The sequence below is a fragment of the Uloborus diversus genome, chromosome 6 (genome assembly GCF_026930045.1).
Source record: "Uloborus diversus isolate 005 chromosome 6, Udiv.v.3.1, whole genome shotgun sequence".
Lineage (NCBI taxonomy): Eukaryota > Metazoa > Arthropoda > Arachnida > Araneae > Uloboridae > Uloborus > Uloborus diversus.
This window is the reverse complement of record NC_072736.1, coordinates 141,404,483-141,432,138: the sequence shown is the minus strand read 5'-3', so window position 1 is coordinate 141,432,138 and position 27,656 is coordinate 141,404,483. Positions and strand designations below refer to the sequence as shown.

At 32.3% G+C, this 27,656-nt stretch overlaps 1 protein-coding gene across 1 annotated transcript in view; it reads right to left on the bottom strand.

Moving 5' to 3' along the window:
* Positions 1-27,656, bottom strand: part of LOC129225012 (agrin-like) — a 147,471-nt gene that overhangs the window by 85,606 nt on the left and 34,209 nt on the right. The window contains exon 2 of the mRNA XM_054859559.1: positions 19,040-19,276. Coding sequence (XP_054715534.1) covers positions 19,040-19,276 — 237 coding nt within the window. The remainder of the gene's footprint in view (positions 1-19,039; positions 19,277-27,656) is intronic.

Sequence of the window (27,656 nt, the reverse complement as noted above, 5' to 3'; positions counted from 1 at the left end):
AATTGATCTAAAATATCATGATATGGTACATCACTGCCCTCACACTTGTTTTCAGACTTGAGGAAAACATTTTGTATGAAATTAAGAGGAATAAAAAAACGTGATTGATGTTACGCAGAAGAGACATTGAGAAAAGTGACTAATGTATAATTTGAAATTCTCTTCAAACTAATAACGTAAAACCTAAACAGATTTCTTCCCCTTAAAATAGAGATTTTGGACTTGATGAAAACTTTTTGTTTTATTAAAATAACTTAAAAACTAAAAGTATAAAAAACATTTAACACCCATGACTGATGATACAAAGATTTTGTGACTGACGTTACATTTACAATAAATTGCTGTAATTATAAATTATTTCTCCTTGAAAATAAAATTAGCATTTAAAATTGTAAAATTGTATTTAAAATACTAGAAAAGTTCATTTATAAAATTTTAAAAGTTATATTTTTGATGTATTTCACAAAATAAAAGTCAGCTTGCTTTTACTACATCTAGTGTGATAAATATTTTAACCTTTTACATCTGAATAATGAATTTCATCCACATTGACAGGCTATTTCCAATGTCTTACTGCTTGAATCTTGACCAGTTACTAAGTACTCCTAGTTTTCAATTTCAATGCATCTAACTTCTCGTCATACAATTGTTTCCCATATTCATCAAGAATCCCCATTTGCAGTCAACCATTTTGGAACATGTTCTGCTGGAAGTGATTCCCTCCTTTACTGTAAAAAAAAGGGTCGTTGCTAAACACCTAATACAGATTTCGAATTAAAAAAAAAGTATCACTCGAATATAACTCTTGATAACATGATTGCAAGTCGGATGGTGATAGCTCTGAAAATTTACATGAAACTGTGACATTTAGAAACATTTCTGTATCGATGATATAGCACTTTTATTCAAACGTACTGCATGAAGAAATAGGATTATGTGTTTATCAAATTTCATACCACAAAATTTTTTACAGCAGTTGTTTTCTTTTGTGAAGATATAACAAAAAGCGCTTTGAATGACATATTTTACCAAGGTCTCATTATTTTAAAGTGGGGCAATGCAGCTGCTAATTTTAACCTGGGACTTCAATACTTCAAATTTGTTCTATACTTGTTCTATTTCTTCACCTAATTTCTCTTTTTAATTTTATTCTAAAACAACTTTGGTAATTATACTAGATTTTTAAAAAAATATTTTATTTATTTTTTATCATCCACTCTTTTTAGTTTCTACTTCGTTCTACTTTTTGTGATTTTCATGTTTTCCTTTATTTCGCAATTTATATCGCCTCTTTTTTTTGTCTTTCTGCAGCAGTCAATGCTATTTGTGCAATTTGTTTGAGGTTTATTAACGAAAACAGAAATGTGACTGATACAACTGTGACTGATGTTACATACTTTAAATAAGTTTTAAATAATTAAATTCAACTATTTCTAAATATTTAAGAGATTAATACTAATGATATCATCATAAATGAAGAAAATATGACATTTTATAAACTTGGGCTTGTTTCTGTTTAAGCAATGCAAACTTTCATACAATTTTGTGACTGATGTTACATTGGTATGAGCCCTAATTTAAAAACGTTTGCTACAAGACAATTATAACAGTTTAAAGTTTCTATGTTGGTCTAATCTCTTCCTAGATAAACCACATTTCAAGAAAAAGTAAGATTGTAGACATAGCAATTAATTTCCTAAGTGAAAAAAAAGAGTAACTTTTAGAATCGTTAATGCAACGACACATGGGCACCGAGAAGTGTTGTCAAAATTTGCCTATTAAACTTAAAAACGTGCTGATAACTTTTTTCGCATAGTTTTATGAAAATACAGTCTTTTTTACTTCATATGAAAGAAAAAAATTACTGATACAAGGTAGTTTTTTTTACTGTGATGTCCCTAGTTTCATGGAATTGCCCATTTTTCAACTGCATGCAAATGGCGAATAATGGCGATATGATAGTTTCACGAAGAAAATGTAATTTTACTGCTTAAGAGGCAAATTCCTGATTTATACAATAATTTTTTCTTCTAAAAAACATCAGGACAGGAAAAAAAAAGTCAGTCACTGTATATATGTACGAAGGTTGATCCAAAAGTAAGGTTCCCATCAATTTTACAAATATACAGCACTGTTTATTCTCATTAAAATTTACGTTGGAAAGAAAAAAGTTTCTCTATTTTTAAAAATAATCGGCATCTTTTTTTTCTATGCATTATTGTACTTCTGTATCGAGTGTCACAGAATTCCTCCGCCAGAGTGGGACATGACATTCAACAAACCACTCCGTTCTTGATTGCAGTCCGGAGTTCGAGCCTAGTGATTACCACTTGTTTCCTAAGTTTAGGGAACACTTTGATGGCCAACGTTTCCGGAGCGACGACGAAGTCAAAAAAGGGGTGAAACGCTTGCTCAACGTGTTGGCAGCGGATTATGTATAAATAGATAAACGTTTTTCTTTTCGACGATTTAAATTTCAATGAGAATAGACAGTGCTGCATATTTGTAAAATTGATGAGAACCTTACTTTTGGATTTACCCTGGTATGTGATTGATTTATCTACGCCCTTTTTTTAGTCAGAAATCTTTACAAAATGAAAACCAAAAGCCAAAACCTCTAGTATTAGTCATTCGAAGATCAAAAATAGCTTTAAAGGAATAATTTCAAAATAAAATAAAAAAAATTCTAAACAAGACGAAAGGATTAGAATCTATGCTGACGAAAACTTTTTCAACACAAAAATGATATGATTATACACATAATGCACTATTATAAAAATAACGAAAAAAAAAGAATAATCTGACAAGAAAAAGCTTCAGTATAAGATGGGGTGATGAAAAGATGATAGCCTTTCAGATAACCATCTAGAACCACCATCTAGAAGCACCTCTTCAGAATAACCCCGAACTTATGTTCCAGAGCTGATACTCGCGATTAGGGATATAAATCAATACTGCCACGTGTAGGGGGAAAAGGACTATCGAATAGCCATCTATATCTCCCGCCTTTAATCTTCGGGATAGAAGCTGCGAGCTTTTTTTTGTTGATGTCCTGTCCTGTTCCGACAATTGTCACCGGAAGAACTAAAATTTACTGGATATAATGTTATATTTCTTGAACGTAGATATTTCGGACATTTAGAATTGTTGTGTTTAATCTTTATGTTTTACTTATATTACTTTTTTCCGTGTCCATTGTCCAGTCATTTATTTATAATATTATTGTAGAAAATTTAAGGCTTTTTAATTTCTACAAGGTATAAAACAATAGAATGCTTTTTTTAGAAATGAGTTAACACATTAAAACTTTCATTAGGGTGTTTTAATTTACTAAGATTTGAAACTTTTGCTTCATAACATACAATTTGTGCTACAATATTTATTGATGGAATCAGGACTTAATTTAGAATAAATTCGTTATTCATATCCTATTGGGATCCAGAAATTTGCATTTCATGTACTCCGCTGCTTACCACCTAATTTGTAAAAAAAAAAAACTGTTACAAAATAAAAAGAGTAAAAACTAAGCTCTTGTGAACTTCAGTGCAGCAGGATGCAATGATTCTGTGAAGCTAATGATATAAATAGAGCACCTTCAGAGATTTTGAGTTATGACTTTAAAGATCATTGTCAAGATTTTCAAAAAATTTTAAACCGCAATTCATGGTATTCTTGGTTAGCTTTTTTCCTGACATGCCTGAAACATCGTCGCTATGTCGCACATGTAAAATTAAAGGCATATTTCTGTAATGACTCTGTAAATCCATTGCGGGTTGTAACAATCTTTTGAGTTTTTCTACAGACTAGTGATGTTTTTCCTATTTTCTGCTTTTTTGTTGCAAAAAAGAAAGAGAAACAAAAACAAAACAAAACTGTCGACAACTGTTAAATATTTGTGAAACGATTTTGCGAACGACTTCCTTTTCCAGTTTTCTTTCTTTTCACAAAATATAATAAAAATAATGAAATAAATGTACACAACAAAATCTGCTTCGTGTTAAAAACTATCGCACAAAATATTCAAATGCAAAGAATAAGATAAAAACATATTGTAATTATTATGCGGATGTAATAAACATTGCTGAAAAATCAGACAATTACTTTTTTTTTCAGTAAGTTACCGCCCTATAGCCAAGTTCTAAGGCAGAAAAACATAAAATACACCGCCAGCTCAGTCATTCCATCCGAGGACTGCAATTTTGTGCTTATTAGCACTCGTTAACCCGGAATAGGAAGTGACTGAGCTAGAGATGTCTTTCTACCTCCAGCTGAGTCACTTCCTATTCCACGCTGACGAGTGCTAAAAAACAAGACACTGCAGTCCTCGGATGGAATGAATGAGCTGGTGGTGTATTTTAAGTATAAAAATTATTCACAAATTTAAAGTAGAAGACACCGATATTTGTTACCGATCTATCAAATAGTGTTTCCTTTGTTTGAGAAAGGAAACATTTTTAACGTGTGAGAAAAATCTCTCCGAGGACCGGTCAAAGTTTTCACGGGACAAGTCAAAGTGTAACTCAACCACGCTTGAGAGTCGCTCTGCTTCAAATGTAGAAGTAGCCCTTTCATTCTATTTGTGCGATAAGCAAATGTAGAAATATTAGTCCTCTGTTAGACTGAGTGGAAATGCATTGCTGAAAAGAGAAACTTTGAGCATTATATCTTTGAAATATATAACAAATGGGGTTTGTTTCATCCTATCTGATTTATAATTTATCAAGAAAAGGGGAGAAATTCTGTGCTATGCTTTCTTTTACATTGATGTAAACAAAAATATATCTTTATATTTTATAAATTTAAATTGCTGTATTATTTTCATTCCTGAAAAATAGTTTGTTTCTATTCGCAAGGTTCCATAATATTTACAGTGATAGCAATTCACAAAAACGATTGAGCAGAATTCTTCATTAGAATGTTGAAAGGCTAGAACAAATATCATGAAACTGAATCTCAGTGGGTACTGTAAAAGGCACACGACTTTCTTTCTCTATACCTTTGTCAGTAGCTCTAAAGTGGTACTTAACAAACACCAAGAAGTTCTGTTGAAAGATGACATCAGGGTTAAGGCTGTAAATCAATAGCGTCAATGATTCACAAGAATGTCAAGAAAATAGGAAAGTATTATGGAATACTCGACTTTATCACTTTTTTCAGATGTAAGGTCAAAAGAAAAAAAAAAACCGCTCTAATCATTCCTTAAAAAAATAGGAAAATCATTTTACGTTTAAATTTAATGTACTGTACTTAATACATAACACGATGGTCAGATAAATTGTAAAAATATCTCAACAGGGCTTACCATTAATCAACTTTATCGAAAAAAATGGACTTCTTTTCTAAGAAGAGACAATAGAAAATGTGCTAAATAGATGGATTAAAAGGGATAAAATCTTTCATTAAAAGATGCACAAAAATTGAAGGATTCACTAGTAGGCCTTAACATTAAATGTGAAAATTACAGTGTTAAAAACAGATATTGAAATGTTTATAGTGAATAAACTTTGTTTTTCAGAAAAAGAAATAAATAAATAAATAAAATGAATAATGTTCTTAGATTCTAGGAAAAATTGTTTCATAACATGCAACAGGGGTAGTTTAACGAATACCTGTTGCAAGACAAAAAAACTCATTAGTTCTGGATGATGAGGATAATGCAAAAAAAATTAATATTTTAAACACATTATGTAAAATAGACATTAAAAAGAAAACGACCAAAGATTTTACCTTTAACAAGATAGTTGAGAAAAACGAATGAAGAAAACTCAGACTAATTTATCCTAAGCTCAACCAAGCAAATACAAATTGAGGCAGTGAAAAGCAAAGAAGGGTAAGTGAACATTTTAAAGCATACAGAGGTTTCTGTTGAAACGTTTTTCCAAGTGTTGCTGCATAGCAGCATCTGCAATGACTACTTTTACCATATATAGCCCCAAAACGTATGACGACCTTTCCTTACCATTTGTGTTATTTAGCTGCAATTCTTAAATTTTGGCTTTTACCTACAAATACAATAGTATTAACTTGATACACAACGAGAAACAAGTTCCATGGGCAACTAAATCGACTGGGACGCGTCCAAAGTATTTTAAGAGTATCTATTTTGTCCGTAAAAAAAACATGTTATAGCTATGTTTATTTCACTTTATTAAAATCTATTCATAAGTCAGTCTGGCTCTGAGGTACAGAATTATAGCTTCGTTTTATCAACCAAGAACTGAAGTTTAAGGTAGGCATTATCCCTTTCAAGTACGATGCACATAAATCCTTTTAACTATTCACACAAAAATACTCAGTTTATTTAACTATAATATAAGAATATGAGATGGATATATTATTTATATGCGCTTATATGCATATATATTTAATGTCAGGTATTCTTAATCTGAAATTTAAAATAGTAAACAATTCTTTTTTTTATTTTCCTGTTGCCTTCCATTCAATGCTTAAACAGTAGTGTTTAAATGGAATTCATTACTATTACAATTAACTCTGCTTTCCTTTATTTCCTCTAAAATGATTTTAGCTCCATCAACAAACGTGAAAGCGTATTTTTGCGCCTCAAAATACATTCTAGCTATATTTCTGCTTACATGTAATTCTAAACTGTAATGTACCGTATTTAATTTAAAAAGATAAAGAAAATAAACGTTGAGTATCTTAAAGTCTGAAACGGTACTTAAAGTACTTTTGAATAGTAATACTATTAGAATAAACTTCTAAAGAAATACTCTAATGTTAAGTTAAAATGCATAATATGTTTTCCTAATTATAAAAGTAAATAAGGAATGAACTACCTGAAATCAATTCAAATAAGATTTGAAAAAAAAAAAAAAACTTCAACATTGCTTTTCCCTTCTATCTAGTGCATCGTTTCACTAAATTATTCTCAAATAAATTTCTAAAGAAATACTTAATGTGTTATTTGAGTAGAGAATATGTTTCCCGGTAAGCAAAATCGCTATGAAATAAAACATCCAATAAATGTACGAGTATATATAATTAAAAATTAGTCTTTAAACTTTACTTTCTTCTTATTTCTAGCACATCACATGTCTCAGTAAGTTTAGGATCCACAGTGGTAGTACTAAGTACCTATTCTTGAAGAAACTCTTTGCGTAAAACTGGAATTCAAAATCTGTATGTTACCTGATACTTTTAAAAAAGAAATAAAGCACCGAAGCAATGCAGACACGATTATAAATAAATCTCTAAACTTTACTTCAACTTTCTTTTCAATACATCGCATGTTTCAATACACTGCGGATCTGAGTCGAAAGGAGTAAATAAAGTCAGTACAGGTACAATTGGGTGTAATACTTTCGTAGGGTGTTGGGTGGAAGCTATTCCGTCCTGTCTCTCCCCTCTAAACCCAAGGCCGTAGTCAGGCCCCTAGTCAGTTTTGTCACCGGGTCTCCACTCCCCTAGATTCCTCCAAAAAGAAAAAAGTAAGGGAAACAAATGAAATAAGGGAAAAAATAAAAACTTCTTACTAGAAAACAATTAGCTCTTTTTTAAGTGCTGCAACAGTAAATACCAAAAGAGTAATTTTCACAAACGATCCTAATTTTAATTTCAGGAATACTGTTTGCTAATTAATTACAAAAGAAAATAAAATGCAACACTTAAATTCACACATCAAAACCAATTTTTCTAATATTGAAACTATGCACATTCACAGTATTGAACTTATTTTAAAGCAACCTTCCTTACTTTTTGATTTGTGAAATGATTCATAACTTCATCGAATTTCAGGTTTCTTAAAAGCTTGTTCGCCAGTGCTAAAACTCCAAGACAAGTTGCCCGTTGCAATTTACTTTAGGAGCGCTATTTGAAGATGAATCTTAGAATAAGAGTGTTTGATGAACGTATAGTATTTTATCAATTACTAGTGGTACCCGCACGGCTTTGCCCGTAGTTGAAAATTAAAAGGTCATTCGGTTCGCCTGTATATTTAGAAATAATGGATGACGAATTTCTCGCCAATTGGCTATGTTCATTCGCTCTCCCATTCCACGTCATAATAATTTTGTAATTTACTCGTCCATCTTATGATAATGTTCTTAAAATTGGAATAGAAAAAGAACAAAATCGAATTTTTTGAAAAATCGCTTCGAGGTGCACATCCCCATGCTACAAACTAACTTTGTACAAAATTTCATAAAAATCAGCCGAACGATTTAGACGCTGTGCACTTCACAGATATCCAGATATCCAGACAGAGAGACTTACAGCTTTATTATCTTTACTAGTGGCACCCGCATGGCTTTGCCCATTGTAGAAAATTAAGAGGTCTTTTGTTTCGCGTGTATATTTACAAATAATGTATGATGAATTTCTCGCCAATTGGCTTGCGCATGTTACGGTTTCACGTTACGATAACTTGGTAATTTACTCGTCCATCTTATGATAATTTTCTTGGGAAAATGTTCTTAAAATTGGAATCGAAAATGAACAAAATCGAAACCGAAAAATCGCTTCGAGGTGCACACCACCATGCTACAAACTAACTTTGTGCCAAATTTTATGAAAAACGGCCGAACGGTCTTGGCGCTATGCGTGTCACAGAGATCCATACATCCTACAAACATCCTACAGACATCCTCCAGACAGAGAGACTTTGAGCTTTATTATAAATAAAGATTAATCTTCGTCTATCATGTAAGAAGAAAAACTTAGCTTTAAAATAAAATGTATTTTCACAATGCTATGGCTAGTGTCTGAAGACAATTCCTTGAAGAATCTTTGATCATTCTACCTTTTATCAACGATCAAGTTATGAAAAGTTTATTTTAGACAATGGGAAGAGAGTAAAAATACATTGAGACGGGCTCACTAGAGTTTAAACATGAGACTGACGTCAGAAGTACAATTCGCAATTCGCAATTCAACACCCTCTCATGATTTCTTATGATACTACTCTTTTGGCAAGAGGGGGGGGGGGAGAATATTTTATACATATATCTGCAAAAGGTTGCATGTACGGAACGATCGACGTTTATTTCACCACACACTTTTACCCTCCTTATCATTAGTGAGTACAGAACATTTATTTATTTCTGAACACTCTGGCTAAAAGAAATTTTATCCTTTACGTTTTCGCTTATTCAGAGTTTTTTTTTTTTTTTTTGTTTTTCTTACTTTTTCTTCCTTCCCATTCTTCTTTCGTTTTTCTTTCTTTCTTTTTGCGCAAGTGTCGCCCCCCCCCCCAAGGCCTGGTCCTCTACTTTCCGACTAGACTGATATGGCCTGTCGTCAATCCTGTCAAAGGGTTTTGACATCCAGGAATAAATAAACATTAAAACTATCAATTGTCACACGCCGTTGGCGGCATGGAGACCTCACAGTTGGCGAATGGTGGTTGGCGAGTAAAACGAGCAGGGGGGTGGGGATAATTAAAAACTAATACACAGTCTCTTATTATGAGGAAAAGGCACCCACCGCTGACTATTTTGAAATCATAATGGATACTTAAAGTATTATTTTCTTAACAAACACTTTATATTTAATTTAAATCAAAAATATATTTCCTGATTATAAAAATACTCAGAAATAAAACAGACAATCAACGTATAAATAATAATAAATAAATCTCTAAACTATACTTCCCCCTTCTTTCGAACTCATCACGTGTCTCAGTAAATTGAGGATCTGAGTCGAAAGGGGAGGATAAAGAAGCAGACAATCAGAGTGAGTAAAAAGGGGTCCTAAGAATCTTACGAAAGAGTGATCGTCCTTTTTTCATGAACTCCTGCAATTCCTTCTAGGAAGAAGCCCGAAATGACCACAGTCTTATGTTAGAGAGCTGACACAGCAATTGGGGCTATAAATCAATACTGTCGAGCGTCTTCAAGAAGGATGTTAAAGAACTATGGGTGTCATTTTGGACTTGAACCTTTGGATATCAGTAAGAATTTTTATCTGTACTAGCTGCGGTTGTCCGGATTTGCACATTGTATCTCGACAAGTGAGTTTTGACAAGTGGCGTATGTTCAACAATCATTGTTAAATGAAATCAAGAAAGAGTTTTAAATTTATCATCAACAAATTAAAAATTTACTGAAGTAAAAAAAAATGTCATTGTTATTAATAGGTGAAAACATTGCATTTCACAGATTTTCTGGTGAATCCCCTCCCTCTAGGGGGATTTTAGGGTTTATAGAGGGTATTTTTGGGGGGAAAACCGAAAATGCCTCTTAGTGAATTCCTAATCATCAAAGTATCTCTGACAAATTTGAAAGAGATTCGAAGTAAACTGTGGATTTTTATAAAGAACGTAGTCACACATACACAAGCACACATAGCCTTTTTTTACAGAAAAAATAATAATATATATTTTTGTATGGTTTATAATTTAAAGAAGTCATTGCAGACATTTGAATTTTCATTTATGTGTATAAAGTGTCTCAATAACATGCATACACTTTTTGAATCACTAACAATTATTATAAAAGAAATGTTTAAGAAATAAAAATAATGCGAGTAATACAATCCATGTCGATTCAACCAGGACTTACCTTAATAGTTTTGGAATTTTTTGAATGTAATATATGTTAAAACTCATAAAAAAATAAGATCAGGGCATATATTTTGGTTTTCTCCTAAAATATTTCTGAGCCGAGATACAGGCCCCCGTGGCGACCCGGTCATCATTTCTCACTTGCGATTTTCGACAAAAGCTTAAAATTTATTTATCTCAAGAACGGTAAAACATATTTTGTTGCAGTTTTTTTTACTTAAAAGGTTTTATTTTTTTTCTGGTTAAAAAGATATGCATCATTTTGAAAAAGAAAAAAATAAATAAAAATAAATAAAAAAAACGAATAAATTAGTTAAATTATTTTATTTCCTCAAAAATGCATAATTCAAAATGTTTGATTTTTTCCCGTTTGATTAGTAGTATTGAACATTATATGGGGTTTTAACAGCTAAATGACGAGATATAGACTTTTCGCCGTTTCACAGTTTCGTTTTGTTTTTGAAACGTTTATCCTATCCACTACCAAATACAATGGTTCTTCCACTACTTTAAATTCAATTAAAATTTAAGAAGTAAGTACTTACATTATTGGAAAATGGAATATATTTATCAGAATATCCAAGGATTGACACATGAAAAAGTTGAATGAAATAGTCGAGCAGTAATTATGAAAAAAGGGTACATTAAAGAATTTGGAAGAAATACAGGGGACATTAATTTCAAATTATTTCCCAAGGTCTGACACTTGAAACTATTAAGTACGTGGTTATGTGATAACAATGCGAACAAAAGTAAAAAGCTTTTACTTGCAAGCAATATTTCCAGACATAATTATTGGCAATAAATATACATAATATAGTTAAGCTACGAATTTTAAAAATTAAAACATGTTCCCAGTCATTACGGAAAAATCAGAAACTAAATATAATGCATTTTTGTCCAAAGATATTTTTTTTTCCTAGAAAGATACGTTTTGCAGCCATCTATAATCTTTTGATGTTCATTCTGTTTCGACTTTGAATTCCCAAGACATTGGGGCTAGGTACAAAATATGATCTAATGCATCGGTGCCCATCAACCAAGGGAAATGGCACCCCATCGAAAGCTATGCGGCGCTGCATCTAGAAAACGACTTTAAAATGAGATTTAAAAAAAAAAAAAAACTCTAAAACTTCCCCTACAGTAAAAATGCCACTGGCGTAGTTTGAACCATGAGTCTTCTTTTTCGTGGGCACCTCTGTCTGATAAAAAACATTCAAAGTAGCATAGCCTACTGTGATAGGGTATTATCACATAAATTCATTTATCTATTTTGCACTTCCATAATGTAGTAAAACTATCGTGAAGATTAGAATTATTTGTTGTGAACGGGTGATAGTCTTATCATTTGGTTTAAAATTATGTTTATTTTTAAAAAAATACTTTTAAATTGTAATATATCATTGCTTTATTTATATGTAACTCTTTGAAAAACGCTTGAGCAAAAGTATGATTTAATATTTAAAATAAAACATTTCATTAAAGATACAGCAATGGTCTAAAAATTAAATAGCCTGAGAAATTAGCTCAGACAATCTTACTTTCCGTTATTCAATGAATTTTCTCAATAAAAAAAGTTCTGCATTTGTTATTAAAACAACTAAATTAGTTAAGGAGTAATTTAAAATACTTTACTGTAAAAAATTCGTAAATAGAGAAATTATTTCAAGAAACTGGTGTAATAAATTATAAATTGTGTATGCACAGCTGTGAGTCAAAAATTTTACAACTGTACGGAAACTAAGTTTTCAAACTGCAAAATGCATATTCTACTTCAGAATATTTGTAACGAGGAGAATTCATGATGAAGACATTTATACTAAACAGTTGAGGAGGTTTAAGGGGCTATAAATCAATAATGTTGACGGCTAGACGGTTCATATTGAAGAAACTTCTGCATCATCTGGTCTACTTGACGGCTAATACAGCCGTATTTCTCCTTCAGTTTCTCTCAGCATAATAAGGGAGTACGTAATAGTATACATATGATTTACATGATACATTGTGAAAAGCGCATACTGTTCTCACAAACATTTGAATACTTGACAGAAAGTTACTAGTTTTTCTGTGAAAATTGTGAAATTTTGAAAAATAAATGGTCTTGAAAAAGTGAAAATAAGACTTATTGTCTGTAAAATTACTACTGCAAGCAAAATAACAGTAATAAGAAAGTCAAGAAACATAATGATGGTTCTTGACTTTCATATTGTTTGTGTGTTCTGTTCTTTGTCTGTTCGTTTTGTTTATCGTATCGATTAATACGATAAACAAAATTGAATAACTATTAAGGTAACACAATAATAGATAAGGGTCAAAATAAACAGATGTATTAGATTCGTGTGGAATTTTTAGTGTTGATACGATGACTTATTTTTAAGTTTTGTATGCTCGACTTACGGTAAGCAATTTTTTTGATAAGGTGTTATTTTTGTTGCATAGAACCATGAAGTAAGCATAAATTTAAAATTTCCAAATATGAAAGGAAAACAAACAAACAAACAATCAAACCCAAAAAAAAGAAAAAAAACATTTCTTTCTTCATCTTTACTAATAATAAAGCTCAAAATTTGTCTGGATAACTATATCTCTGTTCGGATGTCTCTCTGCGACACGCATAGCGCCTAAACCGTTCTGCCGATTTTCACGAAATTTGGCACAAAATTAATTTGTAGCCAGGGGTTGAGCACCTCGAAGTGATTTTTCGAAAATTCGATTATGTTCTTTTTCTAATCCAATTTCAAGATTATTTTACCGAGCAAATTATCATAACGTGGACGAGTAAATTACAAAATTATCATAACGTGGAACCGTAACATGGGCGAGCATATTAACATAGCAAATTGGCGAGAAAGTCATCATCCATTATTTGTAAATATACAGGCGAACCAAATGACCTTTTAATTTTCTACTACGGGCAAAGCCGTGTGGATACGGCTAGTATGTAAATATTAGGGATATAAAAAAGAGAAATATTTGAGTGCAGATTTGAGCCTATTTCTCAAAGAGTAGGAATGAACGAAGTGGGAAAAAAAAAGAAGTTTGACATCTTCGATTCAAATTATGTTTTACCAAACACGAGTTGCGATAGAACCCTACTCGTTTGGTTTCTTGTTTTGTTGTGAATGACTCTTGTCTCCTCAATTCGGCATCATTCATACCCGACTCTCTTGAGTTTACACAATCCTTTTTAGACAAAAACATCATTGAACTCGCAATAAACCTTCATGAGCATGTCCCTCTTAGGCAGTGACGTGTGTGTATAGCATGGACGCAACTACCTAGGAGTAGGTCCCGCTAGCGGAGGCTGGTGGATAGCGGATCGCGCAGAGGCCCAGATCCAAAAATCAAAGAAACATTAACTGCGGTCAAGTGAGAGTTAAGCTGTTCGTGTTTGCTAGAAAAATAAACGGAAATGGTTGCATGTAAGATTATGAGGGGCAAAATAAAATGATTATCAACAGTTTAAATATTAATTGAGATCTACTAATATTCGGTGCATTATTTATATTTTAATTATCAAGAATAATTTTATTTTAAATGTTTTGTACAATGAGTTAAGTGCATGCAGAGCCAAGTGGACGGGGCAAAGTGAAATAATTCACTTCGTTTACGTATTCAATTATATTTAGAATAATTTATGTGTTCAATTTATTAATTCATTTGGTATTTTACCTATTTATTCAATCAAACACTATTTTCTTATCCATTCCCTTGTTTATTCATTCATTATTTTAATCATATATTGTTTGAATGAACTAAATTATTTTATTCGATAATTGCTAGATCATCTATTTATTTATTCATTCATTCTTTTGTTTACTTATTTATTTCGTTTAATTTTTTTAATAATCAAATAAATTCCCCCCCTCCTAAGTTTTTTTTCGAAAACATCATTGTTTCTCTATGTACTGTAATTTTCAAAACTTATTTCGAAAGTGCTCATTTTGAAAAAGGTAAGTTTTCTTAACTATTTCTCCTTGACCCACAGTCTCCCAACAGCAAGTTTCCAACAGTACTAACTCGGGTTAATAGAATGTATAAAGTTATATGTATGAAAAGTACACGTCATCTGTAAGATTTGGAGGCTGGAAAAGAAGATGCCTGACTTTACTTGAAAATAAGACTTTCCCGAGAAACTCTTATGGTGGATGAGGAAAAAATGGGATAGTTTCCGCTCTTAGAATAAGAGTGGCATACGCCATCATAAAAAAGTTCCGAGCAATTGAAGAATTTGCAGAAAAGTCTGTAAAGCAATCAGGATTGCGTAAATATTGCTTTCAAGTATCTCATTTGTGTTTAAATCTTTTATACAATTTTCATTATGAATCTAAGTTTACAAAAAGTTACTTATAAATTGTTTTAAAGTGACTTTAAATGACTTTCATTACAAGCATTGCCATTCTGCTTTTACTGAAAGAAAATCAAAAGCGAGGACTGTTGAGAATGGTCGTCCTAGCAAAAAGTTCTTATTGCTGGCCCAATCATTTCTGACCTGGGTGCTGACTTATGCCTCTGTAATTCATGCCTGGACATAAGTTACGAGGTGTTCTTGGTGGGCAACATTTTGTAGTATTTTTTGCCTGCCTGGTACATTTTTATTTATTGATGTCGTGTCCATTAGTCAAAAGGTTAATGTTGATTTATGCTATTGGGGGGGTGGGGCGTTAATGAAAAACTTGGGTAATTACAGGACGTTTTGCTAGTATAGATCCACATCTGTGCCGAAGTGTACTCCAATGTTGCAAAACAAAACAAGTATTGCACAGAAATCAAAGATAAAGGAATTTGTCAGCTATCTGGCAATACAGTTGTCGCAATTTATATAGTTTCTGGTGCCATCAGGATTTATTTTCATTGTATTGTGGTGCCCTGTTCTTTACACTAGAACGACCAGACCGGTCATTTTGACCATAAAAGAATTTGAAATGCGATCAAAGTTTTTTGGTTTTGACTTATATCTGTTTGAAAATTTTAGGCTTTTCATAAGAATTGAATTTATCCATTTATCTTTTTTTGTTTCTATGCAAATTTCCAATATACCCAGAACGGCTAACCGCGGTCAAAATGACCGTCGTTTACTTTTGTTTACATTATTATCATATTAATACACACGAAAGGAGGAAAAATTATGAATTAAAGTATATGACCTTCTGTATTACCGTTTTCAAAGAAATATTCGCTGTTGCAGAGTTTACTCTTTTTAAAAAACTTTTTCCCACGGTGTTAGTCACATTTCTTCCACTGGATGTGATCTGAACGTACGTCAAAGATTTTTGAAATATGTTCTATTATTGTTTTTGCTAGTTCCAAATACATATATGTTTATGAAATATTTACAGTTTATTTTAAAAAATGTTGTTTTGACCGTTCTCGGTTCAACGGCAAACAATTCCGAGAGTGAAAAAAGAAAAAATGTTTCAGTTATTATCTTCAACAAATTCATCTAACTGAATAGGGGAACTAAAGAAAAACCCCAGTCCCCGCTTAACTCTTTTTTTTTAAAAAGAATTCTTTACTCATGCCACTATTATTCCAACTCATCCGTATAGCGGGCGCGGTGTCAAATCGCCAATGTCTAGCGTCACATTAGTTGACTAAGGTGATTTGCTCTGTAGAAAACTGCAGGATTAATGGGACGGATTATGTTAATTAACCAAGATCTGGTGCAGTGCCGGTTTTTTAAACGAAAATAGAAGTAAAATTTATCGTGTTGTGGTTTTTTATGGGTGGTTATGACTCAAAGAAAGATTATATTGATGAAAAATGTTCTCTCTCACCACAGACATTCATTCGATTTGACTTAGAACTTGCTTATTTCATGCAGATGCTCGTATGAACAGCTGATCAGTAAAGTTTTGATATGGTGTTTGTACATAATTTTCAAGGGTGGATATTGTGAGAGGAAAGGTACACCTGTACTAAAAAAGTAAGAAAGATGTAGCGCGTTACTAACTTTAATGCCAGAGTTAAATGAAGAACTTTTCCAAAACTCAAGGCAAATAGATTTTTTAAAGATATATTATTATTTTGTTATTGCATAACGTAGATCGACTAGAGTATGAACACCACCAAACAAGTTAGCTGTCCGTACTAAAAAATGGACATGAAAGATGTTTCAGGTAAATTGGAAGTAATAGCTTCCTTCTATACATTTCCAAAAAGAGAATGATGTATTCTTTCACTGGTTGGGAATATTTGCTAACCTGCTCGAAGTGTTTTTTTCTTCCAAAAAGAATTTGACTCTGAATCATAAAACTTCTTTCAAGTATTAAAAGAAAAAAAAAAAGTTCCACATATCATTTAAATTGATTTACTTACTAGCCAAATGCAACAATTTTTAGCGATATTATGATTTTTTCAAAATTAAACTACACTTTAGTATTTATTCACTGGTCGTTCGAATCTATGCATATATATAAAGTGTGTGGCCTAAAAAAATCATTTTATGCAACAATAACAAAGAGCTTCACTTAAGCCTTTCTTACAATCTTCACACAATCAGAAAATCATTTACTGTTGCGGCGGAATAAACATCACTTACTTTTTGCAAAGTTAGCGAGAATTTTGCCCCTTTCTTAACCCAGCTGACAAGTATCATATATCACCTTTCACTAAGTCGAAGATCTATGGTTTAAACGACAAAGAAATTCGGGAAGGCAGGCATTTGCTGCATGTTGACTCTTAAGCACGACGACCGATTTGTCAAACAGGCAACCTGTGATTATTTTTTTTTTGTCTCATGCTGATGGCATATTTCGAGGGACAAGATTGATCGAAGCCCAGCCTAAGTCTTAGAAGTCCTCCTAGTTCAATCCATAACCATCATTCAGAAGGCCTGAGTCCTGTAGTTAGAGCTGTCAGAGATTGATTGTATTGGCTAGCACTGCAGAGGCTGGGGTGGAAAAAAAAATTCGATTCCAACCCTGTGATACGATTTTGAAAGTGCATATTATTAAATTATTCCGTTATGTGAACTTTTCTTCCTATGTAATAGAAAACTCGATTTTTTGTTACTCGGCTAATAGTACTCAAATAGCTTTTTCATGTATTGAGGGCATGAGTGGCATGCAACAAAAATTGCAAATATTTTTCTTTAGTATCTGAATAAAAAAAAAAAAATCTTTGCTACAAACTGTCACCATAATGGTTCGTTGTAATATTGATTTACGTCAACATTTATTTATTTGAACGATTTGATTGATATAGAGTTATCATATCAAACGTCTTCACTTGTAAATGTATTAACGACTTCTGTCAAACTCTTAAGAAGTTAACATATTTTCCAAATGAATTAGTTGATTTATTCGTAGTGATGTCAGTACTAGTTGATTTATGTGCTATTATTGTGGTTCATTAAACAAAGAAAAAATATTATCAGTGGAGACAACTGCTATAAAATGCTGTTTTATCCTATTTAGAAATAAAATGAATTTCAAAAAATATGATTAAAGGTTTCTTCAACCGTTATTTTTGATGATATTGTCTTGTATGTACAAACTAGCAGCGGAAACTGTATTTTCTTAAGAATTAGAAGGAATAATGATTTAGTCTGTCATACGCTTTTCATCCATTAATATGAAATGTTTTCAAATTGTTAGTGCCAACACTTTCTAAAAAATGATGTGACGGATCATTATAAATTTACGTATCTGGGCTAGATTTATACCAAAAATAGTTCTGATCAATAGTTTTTGCCTTAATCTTATGCAAAGATACCTGGTGCTACCTTTCAAAATTTTACAATATCATTTTCTAAAACAAGTATTTTTAAGCAGAACTCCTTTTGCTGCTTTCTTTTTGAGAGCCTTAAATAGCAATGAATTTATTTTGAAAAAATGTGGAAAAATACTTATTTAAATTTATACTACTTGAAAACTGCATAAAACACCTTCAGAACTACTTATAATTTTTTTTTTCAAAATTGTATTATCTCTCGTGATAAACCTGTCTTAAGAGAGAAATCAATAATTAACTGCCTTTGAAGACCACCTCTAATTGGGGTTTAAATACTATAACACAAAAGAGCAAATTATTGGGAAATTTCATTAAAAATGTTGATAATAATTGCACCTTTAAATTTCACTTGATATTATTACACCAATGCTCTCATCATACTCAAATTTCAAACTTGTTTTACTACGCACACTCAGACTAGAGTTGAAACCTTAATATAGCGGCAATCATTTATTTACATAGTATACAAACTTGGTACATACATATACTGCAGTTTCGTCCTTATTGTGGACGGATGAGTCCACAATAAGGATGAAACAGCAGCAACTGGATGTAATAACCGGGCTCTCGGAAAACTGCAAGTAGTTATGCCTTAGCTTTGGTTTAACGGCGGTAACTTATTGCTTAAAATGCGAATGTTCCGCGTACTTGTAGTTCACACTGTCATAGTTTAAAAATATCGAATTGCACATTCTTTAAAAGCTGCAAAATTGTACCTGGATAAACGAGGTAGTAGTTTTTTAAACTGTAGTTTTAAAATCAACTACTCATTGTTCAAACACTCACCGCATCTTCCGATGAATCTAACTTCCAATGGTCTCATCTCTCGGCAAGATGTTTTCTTCAGCTCACAATGATTAGGATAGTCCTTTCCATCTGTCCCACAAACTGCCCTGGAACTTCGACTGTTTCCATACGCTGTGCATTTTTCAGGACAGACGCATTCAGATGTGACCCCGTCTAGAGACGGCTTGCATTGAGCACCATATCTGCACTGTTTTTCTTCACATGGATCTTGGACATCTGAAGAAAAAAAGAATTTTAAATGAATAGTACTCAAGCTTTGTGCTTAAATACGATTGAAGTGAAAAAAAAGAGCGAAAATAAAACACAAATTATGAAGAAAGTGCGACATATAGCTATATCAAGGGTACAATGCTTCAGTTCAAAAAGCTCATCATGCAATTAGAAAGTCATGAAATAACTAAACAAGTTCTTACAGTATTTTCTTATTGTGGGTTGAGCTTTTTGCACTGATGAAGAGGCTCTACTGTGACCGTGAAACAATTGCATGCTGTTTTTTCGTGATAATTTCTGCTTTATTCAGGTTGTTATTCGCACTTTAAATGGAAACTCATTGTTAAAAGTTTGAAAATTCGGATTTTAAGAATTCATAGAAACTGCCGATATAATATTATATTACTAACTTGCCAAGCTCTGTCTTCAAACGTAGATTTAAATGCTTTAAATGCGTTTACTATAGTTGACTGTTGGAAAAGTTGTCTTTTGTTTAGAGTTTCAACCATTGAACTCTGGCAGAGGACAACTGTATTGTTACGTAGCTAAAATAGTGTGTCAATTATGACATGTTTGCTCAAAAACGTTTAGGGTACATGTCAAAATGAATTAAAAAGTTTGTTTTTTCAATTTAACAAAAAAAAAATCGTCATGCAAAACTAATGCGTTTTGTATATATATATATATATATGTAAGAACCGCTGCTCGGTTCTTATTACTAATCTTGATTTTCGTAAGTTGCAGTGTTGTGCCGTGATAATCTACCACGTAGGAAGAGGACAAATCTACATCCACAACATCTTTATTTTTACATAGAATATACCAGCAGGAACTTCTCTTAACTAATCAACTTGTTTAGTTGTGCCACGATTTTTATACAGGGAAAATTATTAAAAGATTACAGATAATTAACCCTCGATCATGTGATCTCACGTGATCTATATAGGAGGAGCAGATTGCAATAACGAAATATTATTGGGCTTTGCACCGCAGACAGAGGCTGGTTTGAGTCTGGAGGGGAAAAAAGGGTGTCTGGTAGGTACTTTAAGGGAAAACACAGCTGAGCCTAGAACATAACCATATATGGTATGAGAAGCATTTAAGTGTGTAATAAATAATGTCTGTGACTCATACGCTTTGACATATAAGTGAACGGAACTTATTATGGAAAAGGCCTAGCAAGGATTTTTCATATTATATATATATATATATATATATATATATATATATATATATATATATATATAATAAAATACGTGTATACAAATAAAGTTTAGTTTAAATTAAAAATATCTCACTTGAATCTTGAGTAGCATTTTTTTTAAATTAAGGTAGTCGGATGAGAAAAGTGTTCAGAAACCCAACATAGTAAAATAAACACATCTAGCCAGTTGAGAATCAAATGCTCTTTTTATCTTCGTTTTATTTTAAAAATTGTACAGAAAATAATTACTGTTGCCGATTCATCCAAGAAAAAAAATTGAAAGCTGAGAAATTTTTTAAAAAACAATACAATATGTTCATTCACTGGAGTGTGCACATCCAACGGTCAGACTTCCGAACATGCATACATGAAAAACATTCATAACCCCCAAAAAAGGTTTGACAATAAATTTCAAGTAGTATAAATAGAGATACTGTAAATTTTAAATAATAAAAAAAAATATATTTGCAGAGAACAATATAGTCAAAGAGAATCGAGAACAATTATATTATGTAAAGCAATAAATATATAATATCATGAACTGATACATAAAATAACCATTATCATTTTGTTATATTAATGAAAAATTTGTATATCAGCAATAACAAGTGTTTTCTTAGTTTAAATTTAAAATAACAGATTTTTTTAAAAAAATACTAAGCTTTTATCATAATGCACTCAAAAGGTTAAAATACCTTTTCTGGGTCAGTAAGGACAATTTTTAGTATTCCTGTAGTTTTCAATTATTCCAAGAAAAAAGACTTCAAACGAAGAAAAGTGCGGCTCAAGTCATGTAGAGAATGTTTTATCATTATCTAGCTTTCAATCATAAATTTGAGTGTTGAAGCATGCATATTTTTCTTAATGGGAAAGTTCGGCTTGAAATGACTTGAGCGCACTTTTTTTTTGTGAAGTCTTTTTCTTGGAATAATTGAAAACTACAGAAAAACTTAAATTGTTCTTTTTGACCCACAAAAGTTTTTGTATACTTTTGAATGCATTATGATAAGTGCTTAGTATTTTTTTAAAAAAATCTGTTATTTTAAAGTTTTTCGTTTTCAGACAAAATTTTATTTTAGATTTTCATTTTTTTAGAGTTAAGTTGTACCTTAAGATTAAAAAATCATTTAATGAAATTCTGAAGTCTCTAAGTGGTCTAGTTGCTGAGATATAAGCAAAGGAATGGTTCACAGCGTATAAGTTACTTGTAATAAAGATCCTAGTATGTCTCTGTACTTAGCCCCGTTATCGATTATTGGCATAGACGAGAATAAAAACACCAAGAAAGCAACGTCAGTGAATAAATTTCATTCTTGCTCCAGAGAAGCCTTGATTCAAAATTTTCATTATGACTACTATTAGCATTACGTTTACAAGGCAACAAAATTTGTAACAATGGCATTTATATTTAAACATTTAACGGGGGAATTATATGAAATTTGCTATTTTCCATCCTAACCGAAATAATAATTTTATTTCAGAATTTTATTTTTTCAGTGTTAAGTTGTAGTTTAAGATTAAGCAAATCATTTAGTTCAGCAAAAATTTTTAGTATTTAAATATTATAGTTACTATGTATTTACTTTCGCTGCTGTTGATAATGCTTCCCAACCTTACTACGTCTTAAAAATGGTTCGCCTCACCTGCGTACAAATGCGATTTCTTCAACTCCTCTTAAGTTTTATATCCAGTGAGAGATAGGCACTTTCAATAGAAATGGATTACATCATGCGCATTTTCTTTCAAATCGGATTTTACTTTTCAAATTTCAAGACTTTTTTGTTTCATCTTCAAGAATGCATTTGAATAGCTTTTCCAAGGAATAGAGTCTGAAAATGGACTCAGCGGGACGAATAAAATACATTTCTCTACGGCGGTATGGAAATACTTTCAGCCTATAAATCAGGCAGGTTTTTTTTAGGGAGGAAAGACAAAACTTATCAGGCAAGAGAATGCTAGATGCATATGTTGAAAAAAAAAAAAATGCGGACTGAAAACGCATGATTTTATTCATGCAAATCCACATGCTATTCAGATTTTTCCTAAATAAGTTTGACCACTAAAGGTACTTACTACACCAAGCATTAGGAAGACATTTAAAACTAAAAGCTTAGAACGTATACTGCCATGTGCAGGTAAATGGCAGTATCTGCATAAATGAGTTTTCGAGATATTTGAAGAAATGCGTTTTGGATTCAACACTAAAATAGGAAAATGTTGAAATTAGACGTATTTTTCTCGCCCTTTTTTCAGCGGAAATCAGATAAGCGAGCTTGTGCAATAAAGACAACGTACCATAAATAACAAAAATGCAATAAAATGGAAAATGGTGCATATTTGTTTTCTTAGCTTAAGCGGTTTAGAATTTTATAGTCATTAAACACCATTTGTATTTTTAGAATTTGCAATTTGGACTCTGAACAACTTGCGAGTTTAAAAAGTGGTGAATTACAATCTAAGTGAAATTTATCTATTTCAAGACCATGAAATATATGTTTATCTTCAGTTAAAATTTATTTTATAGATTATTTAAAAATTTGGGGCTCTGTTTGTGCTAGTTTAATTTGCGAACCCTCGTTCACCACCTGCGATGGGTGATGAATGATGATTTTATTGGTATTTTTATCAATTCATGTATCCGACCGGTAATGTTTAAAAGGGTGAGACAGGATGGAATGGTTTTTCCCATTCTGTCTTATGTCCAATGGCACTAGTTACAGTTGGAAGACATGAACTTTCCGGAGGAGGTAAGTTAACAGAAGATTGGCAACAACACATACAGACACGGACAGATTTTGATAGCACAGACTAGTAAGTAATGAATTATATTTCTTCCATATTATTTAGGCAGTAAAATAATAATAAAATAGCTATGGTTTAATTTCACTTAAGATCATTTTTAAATTGAAGATAAAATGTTATAATTTGTCTGAATGTTTTTTAAAAGAAGCGGACAAGTTATGTGAAAAAACATTTAGACAAATTATGGACAAAATGGTAATATTTGAACAGGAGAATAAGAAATTAATTAAAGTTTAGAAAGTATTTGTAGCTTTTCATCAATTATAGACCATAGAGAAGCAGCTGTTCCATCTATTAACACCGAATCTCTGGAACTAATTTTCTTAAAAACTTGACATGCCTTTTATTTGCGTCGCCAGTTTTTAGGTCTATGTTTCAAAAAATTCCATATTCTGCCATATACAACTCATAGTCTTCAAAGGTTTAAACTGTGTGTTTTCGTATCCAATAACTGTTCAACATTCCGAGAAGAACTCCAAGCCCGGTAAAAATATAAAATTTGACATAAAGTAATAATACGGAGTTTGTCTTGTGAATGAAATATAATTTTTAGTAGAAAAGAAATTTGCATTCATAAATTCAAACAGCATGAAGAATGAAATGATCTCCGTATACATGTTGCACGAAGTTCAGTCACGGCTCGACTAGTTAGTTTTGTAAGAGTTCGACAAAACAATATATACGTTCATGGTCCCACTAGATGGCGCTGACGCTTAACGGGCCTTGACAATTTATGACTTTTCTGTGTTAAAATGACGCAGCTCATCAGTAGCGTAGCTAAGGGGGGGGGCGGAGGGGGCGGTTCGCCCCGGGCGGCACTTTTCTAGGGGCGGCAAATTGACCCTTTTATTGATGCGGAAAAAGAATGCATTTCAATGCAAAGTTCAAAATAACTTTTCTGGGACATAATGGACAAATTAAGTATTTATGTAGTTTTCAACTATTCCAAGAGAGTGACACCACAAACGAAGATTTGTGTGGCTCAAGTCATTTCAAGCCAAACTTTCCAGGAAAATTATGCGTGTTTCAACACTCAAATTTATGATTGAAAGCTCGATAATAATAAAAAAAATTCTCTACCTGATTTGAGCCGCACTTTTCTTTGTTTGTGGTGTCATTTTGTTGGAATAATTAAAAACTAAAGGAATACTTAAATATTCCATTCTGACCCAGAAAAGTTATTTTGTCAATTTGAGTGCATTATAAAAAGTGCATTTTTTTTTAAATTTGTTATTTAGACTGTAGAGGTCAACTTCAGAAAGACGAAAACAATGACCTTTTCCAATTTTTGTTATAAGAAAAAGCTAATATAGGGTTTTAAGAGAGTTTCTTGAAAGCCTGCTAGTGAAACAGAAACTTCCCCCCTTTTTATATCAGGAATATGGTGACAAGAGTAAGAAAAAAAGGGGGAGGTATAAAATGTTACACGAAACATTTTATTGCTCATCTCACTTTATATGTGTCATGGTTTGCTTTGATTTCCCACTCTTTACAAGAGTTCTCTTCCTCAAACGAAGTATAACGGATTCCCGTTTTCTCACTTTGAGAGTAGATAATCCATCCGACAATTTTGAATCACTTGTTAGTCTATTCCATATGAAAGGTAAGCGAATTTCATTTTTCAACCTCTGGTTTAGACCATCAACTTATCCAAACATAGCATAAAATGCGTTTTAAAGTATTCAGTTTCAAATAATTTTGATTGGAAACCTGTCCCACTCCCACTCTGTATTCTACCAGTGCGAAAATGTTTTTAAGCGGGAGAGCGCTTTAATATCTCATTCCTGTATCTGACATCAATGAAGATAGTTCAGAAATACGTTTTTAGGCCTCAATGTTGAAAAATTTCTGGACAGAGCCCCTTACCTTGCCGTTTCCGCTAACGTTGCAAACACAGCCCCCCCCAAAAAAATATATATTTAGGCCTTTAATTCTGAAAACTTTCCTGGCGAAAACTCCCACCCTCTCTTCTAAAGTCTCAACTTAAAACTAGTCTAGCTTAAAATTACGTTTTCAAAGCTACGATACTTCAATATCAATTTGTGAAAACAGCATTTGAACCCTGACTGTCCTTGATCTTCTGCTGACGTGATCAAATATAACCTAAAATACGTTTTTAGGACTTCAATTTTGGAATTTTTCCGAGAGAGACACCTTAACCGCCCTCCCTCTTTCACCTAACGTCTCCAAAGATTAAAATTGCGTTTTGAAAACTTCAATTTTGAAAAGTTTCCGTGGGTAGAACTCTTTACCTCTTTTCCTAACGTCCGCAAAAATAGCCGAAGTTTTCTTTCTCGGAAATTTGCGTTATCAGGAGAGCTCGCTAACCCTTCCTTCTGACAGATAATCTAAAATGAACTTCAGCTTTATAAATGATTTTTAGAGGGAAACCTCCCTCTGTCCCCTCTTCCTCCTAACATTATAAAAAAACCCAAAGTCGGATGTCAATTACGGAAATTTTTCAGGAAAGAAACGCCTGACTTCACAACATTTTTTATGCCATTAGGGAACCCCTCAACGTTACCAAAGACAGCCTAGAATTTCGTTTTTAAGACTTCAGTGACAAAAGATTTCTAAAGAAAGAACCCGAACCTTCCCCTTTCAACCAAACCACCGAAGATTTCCTTAAAATTGATATCAATTTTAAAACATTTCAGTAAGAAACCTCAGCGCCCCTGTCTCCCCGAGCTTAAAATTTTCGCATTGAGTATCTGACCAATCCCGTCAACAAAAAGACCCCCTAAAAGATACTAATTTTGTAAAAAATCGGGAGCAAGCCCAACGCGCCCTTTCTAACAACTTCACTCAAATAACGGTTTTTGACTTAAATTTAGCAATTTTCTCCAAGTGTGGGCCCTAATCCCTCCCCCCTTTTTTTTCATTTGAAATTATATAGAAAATAATTAAGTCTTATTTTTCTTCAATTAAATTTTCTAGTTTAAAACTTTAACAGTTTTATGTAAAAGCTATTTCACAACGAAAGGGCGGCAAATTGAGGAACCGCCCCGGGCGGCAAACACTGCAGCTACGCCACTGCAGCTCATGCATCCACCAATCTATGTCAACGTTTCAAATTTTATTTTTGATTGGACGTTGCCCATTTTGACCGCAAGAGGCGCTGAGCGGAACGCCTGCATCCATCAATCTAATGGCAACGCAATGTAAACAGGGGTTCCCTGTAGCGGCCTCTTTGTTGCCATGAATATCAGCAATTGATGCCAGCGCTATGATACGTTCCATTTAATCACATAAAGTGTGTTACTTCAGAAACGAATGTTACATTCAACAGTATAGGAAACCATGTGCAGCGCGAAATTTCATCATAATTGAACTGCATAGTAATAATAAAAAAAAACAATAATTTCACTTTACCAATGTGGTGTATAAGTGGAACACAATGTCTTACAGATAAATCCATGTATTCTTCTTTAAATAACTTCTTTCCGTTTCTTCGGGAATTGTGTCCCCTCGCCAGAGTGCAAACTCATAGTATGTGTTCTATTGCACTTTGGTGAATTAGATCTACAACTTAGTGTACTTAGTTTACTAACTTCTAAGTTACTTAGTTAAGTAGTTTCTTAGTTAACGAGCAAACTTAGTTTAAATACATTGATTATTTATAGTGAGATATAACTGTATGCTTCTAAAGTGGCTATTAGGCTTTCTACACATCCATAAATTCTATTGATTTTTGCTACAATTTCAAGCAAGTTTAAAATATGACATATCTATTTAATGAAGAAAAGGATATTATTTGTACATTACGTAACTTTCTGTACCTCTATTAACCTACGTCGTTTCGAAAATTCAAAGGAATATATGCATGTACTCTTCTTTAACGCTTATTCGAAGTACAGTAAACTCTTTAATATCCGCGAGTGGATTACCCTAGGGGCAGATTATCCGCAATCTTTCACACTTTCAAAAAAAAAAAATAAATAAATAAATAAATAAAAAATAAATAAATAAATAAATGAATAAAATAAAATAAAATCGCATTCGGGAAAGATTAACCCAATGTAGATAAAAACGAGTATTTTAATTAAACGAGAGCAAAATATATTTTTAGACATTTACATCCCCCCCCCTCCTTCGTTTCAGTGACATTAAAACCTCCAAGCTCACAGAAACCTTGTAATCAGTAATTGAAACTTGATTTTTAAATCTTCGCTACTTATACTGATTTTTAGATTTACACTATATACGTGTGTAAACGAGTGACCAGACAAATCTTGGAAGAATTTCCCTCTTCTTGGCATTTTTGTTGTAACCTAACACGATTTCCCGCGTTTAATCTGTTTGCATGATTTGCTTGCGTATGTATATAATCTGTTTACAATAATGAGCGATTCTTTTTTAGTTTTTACATGCATTTTTTAC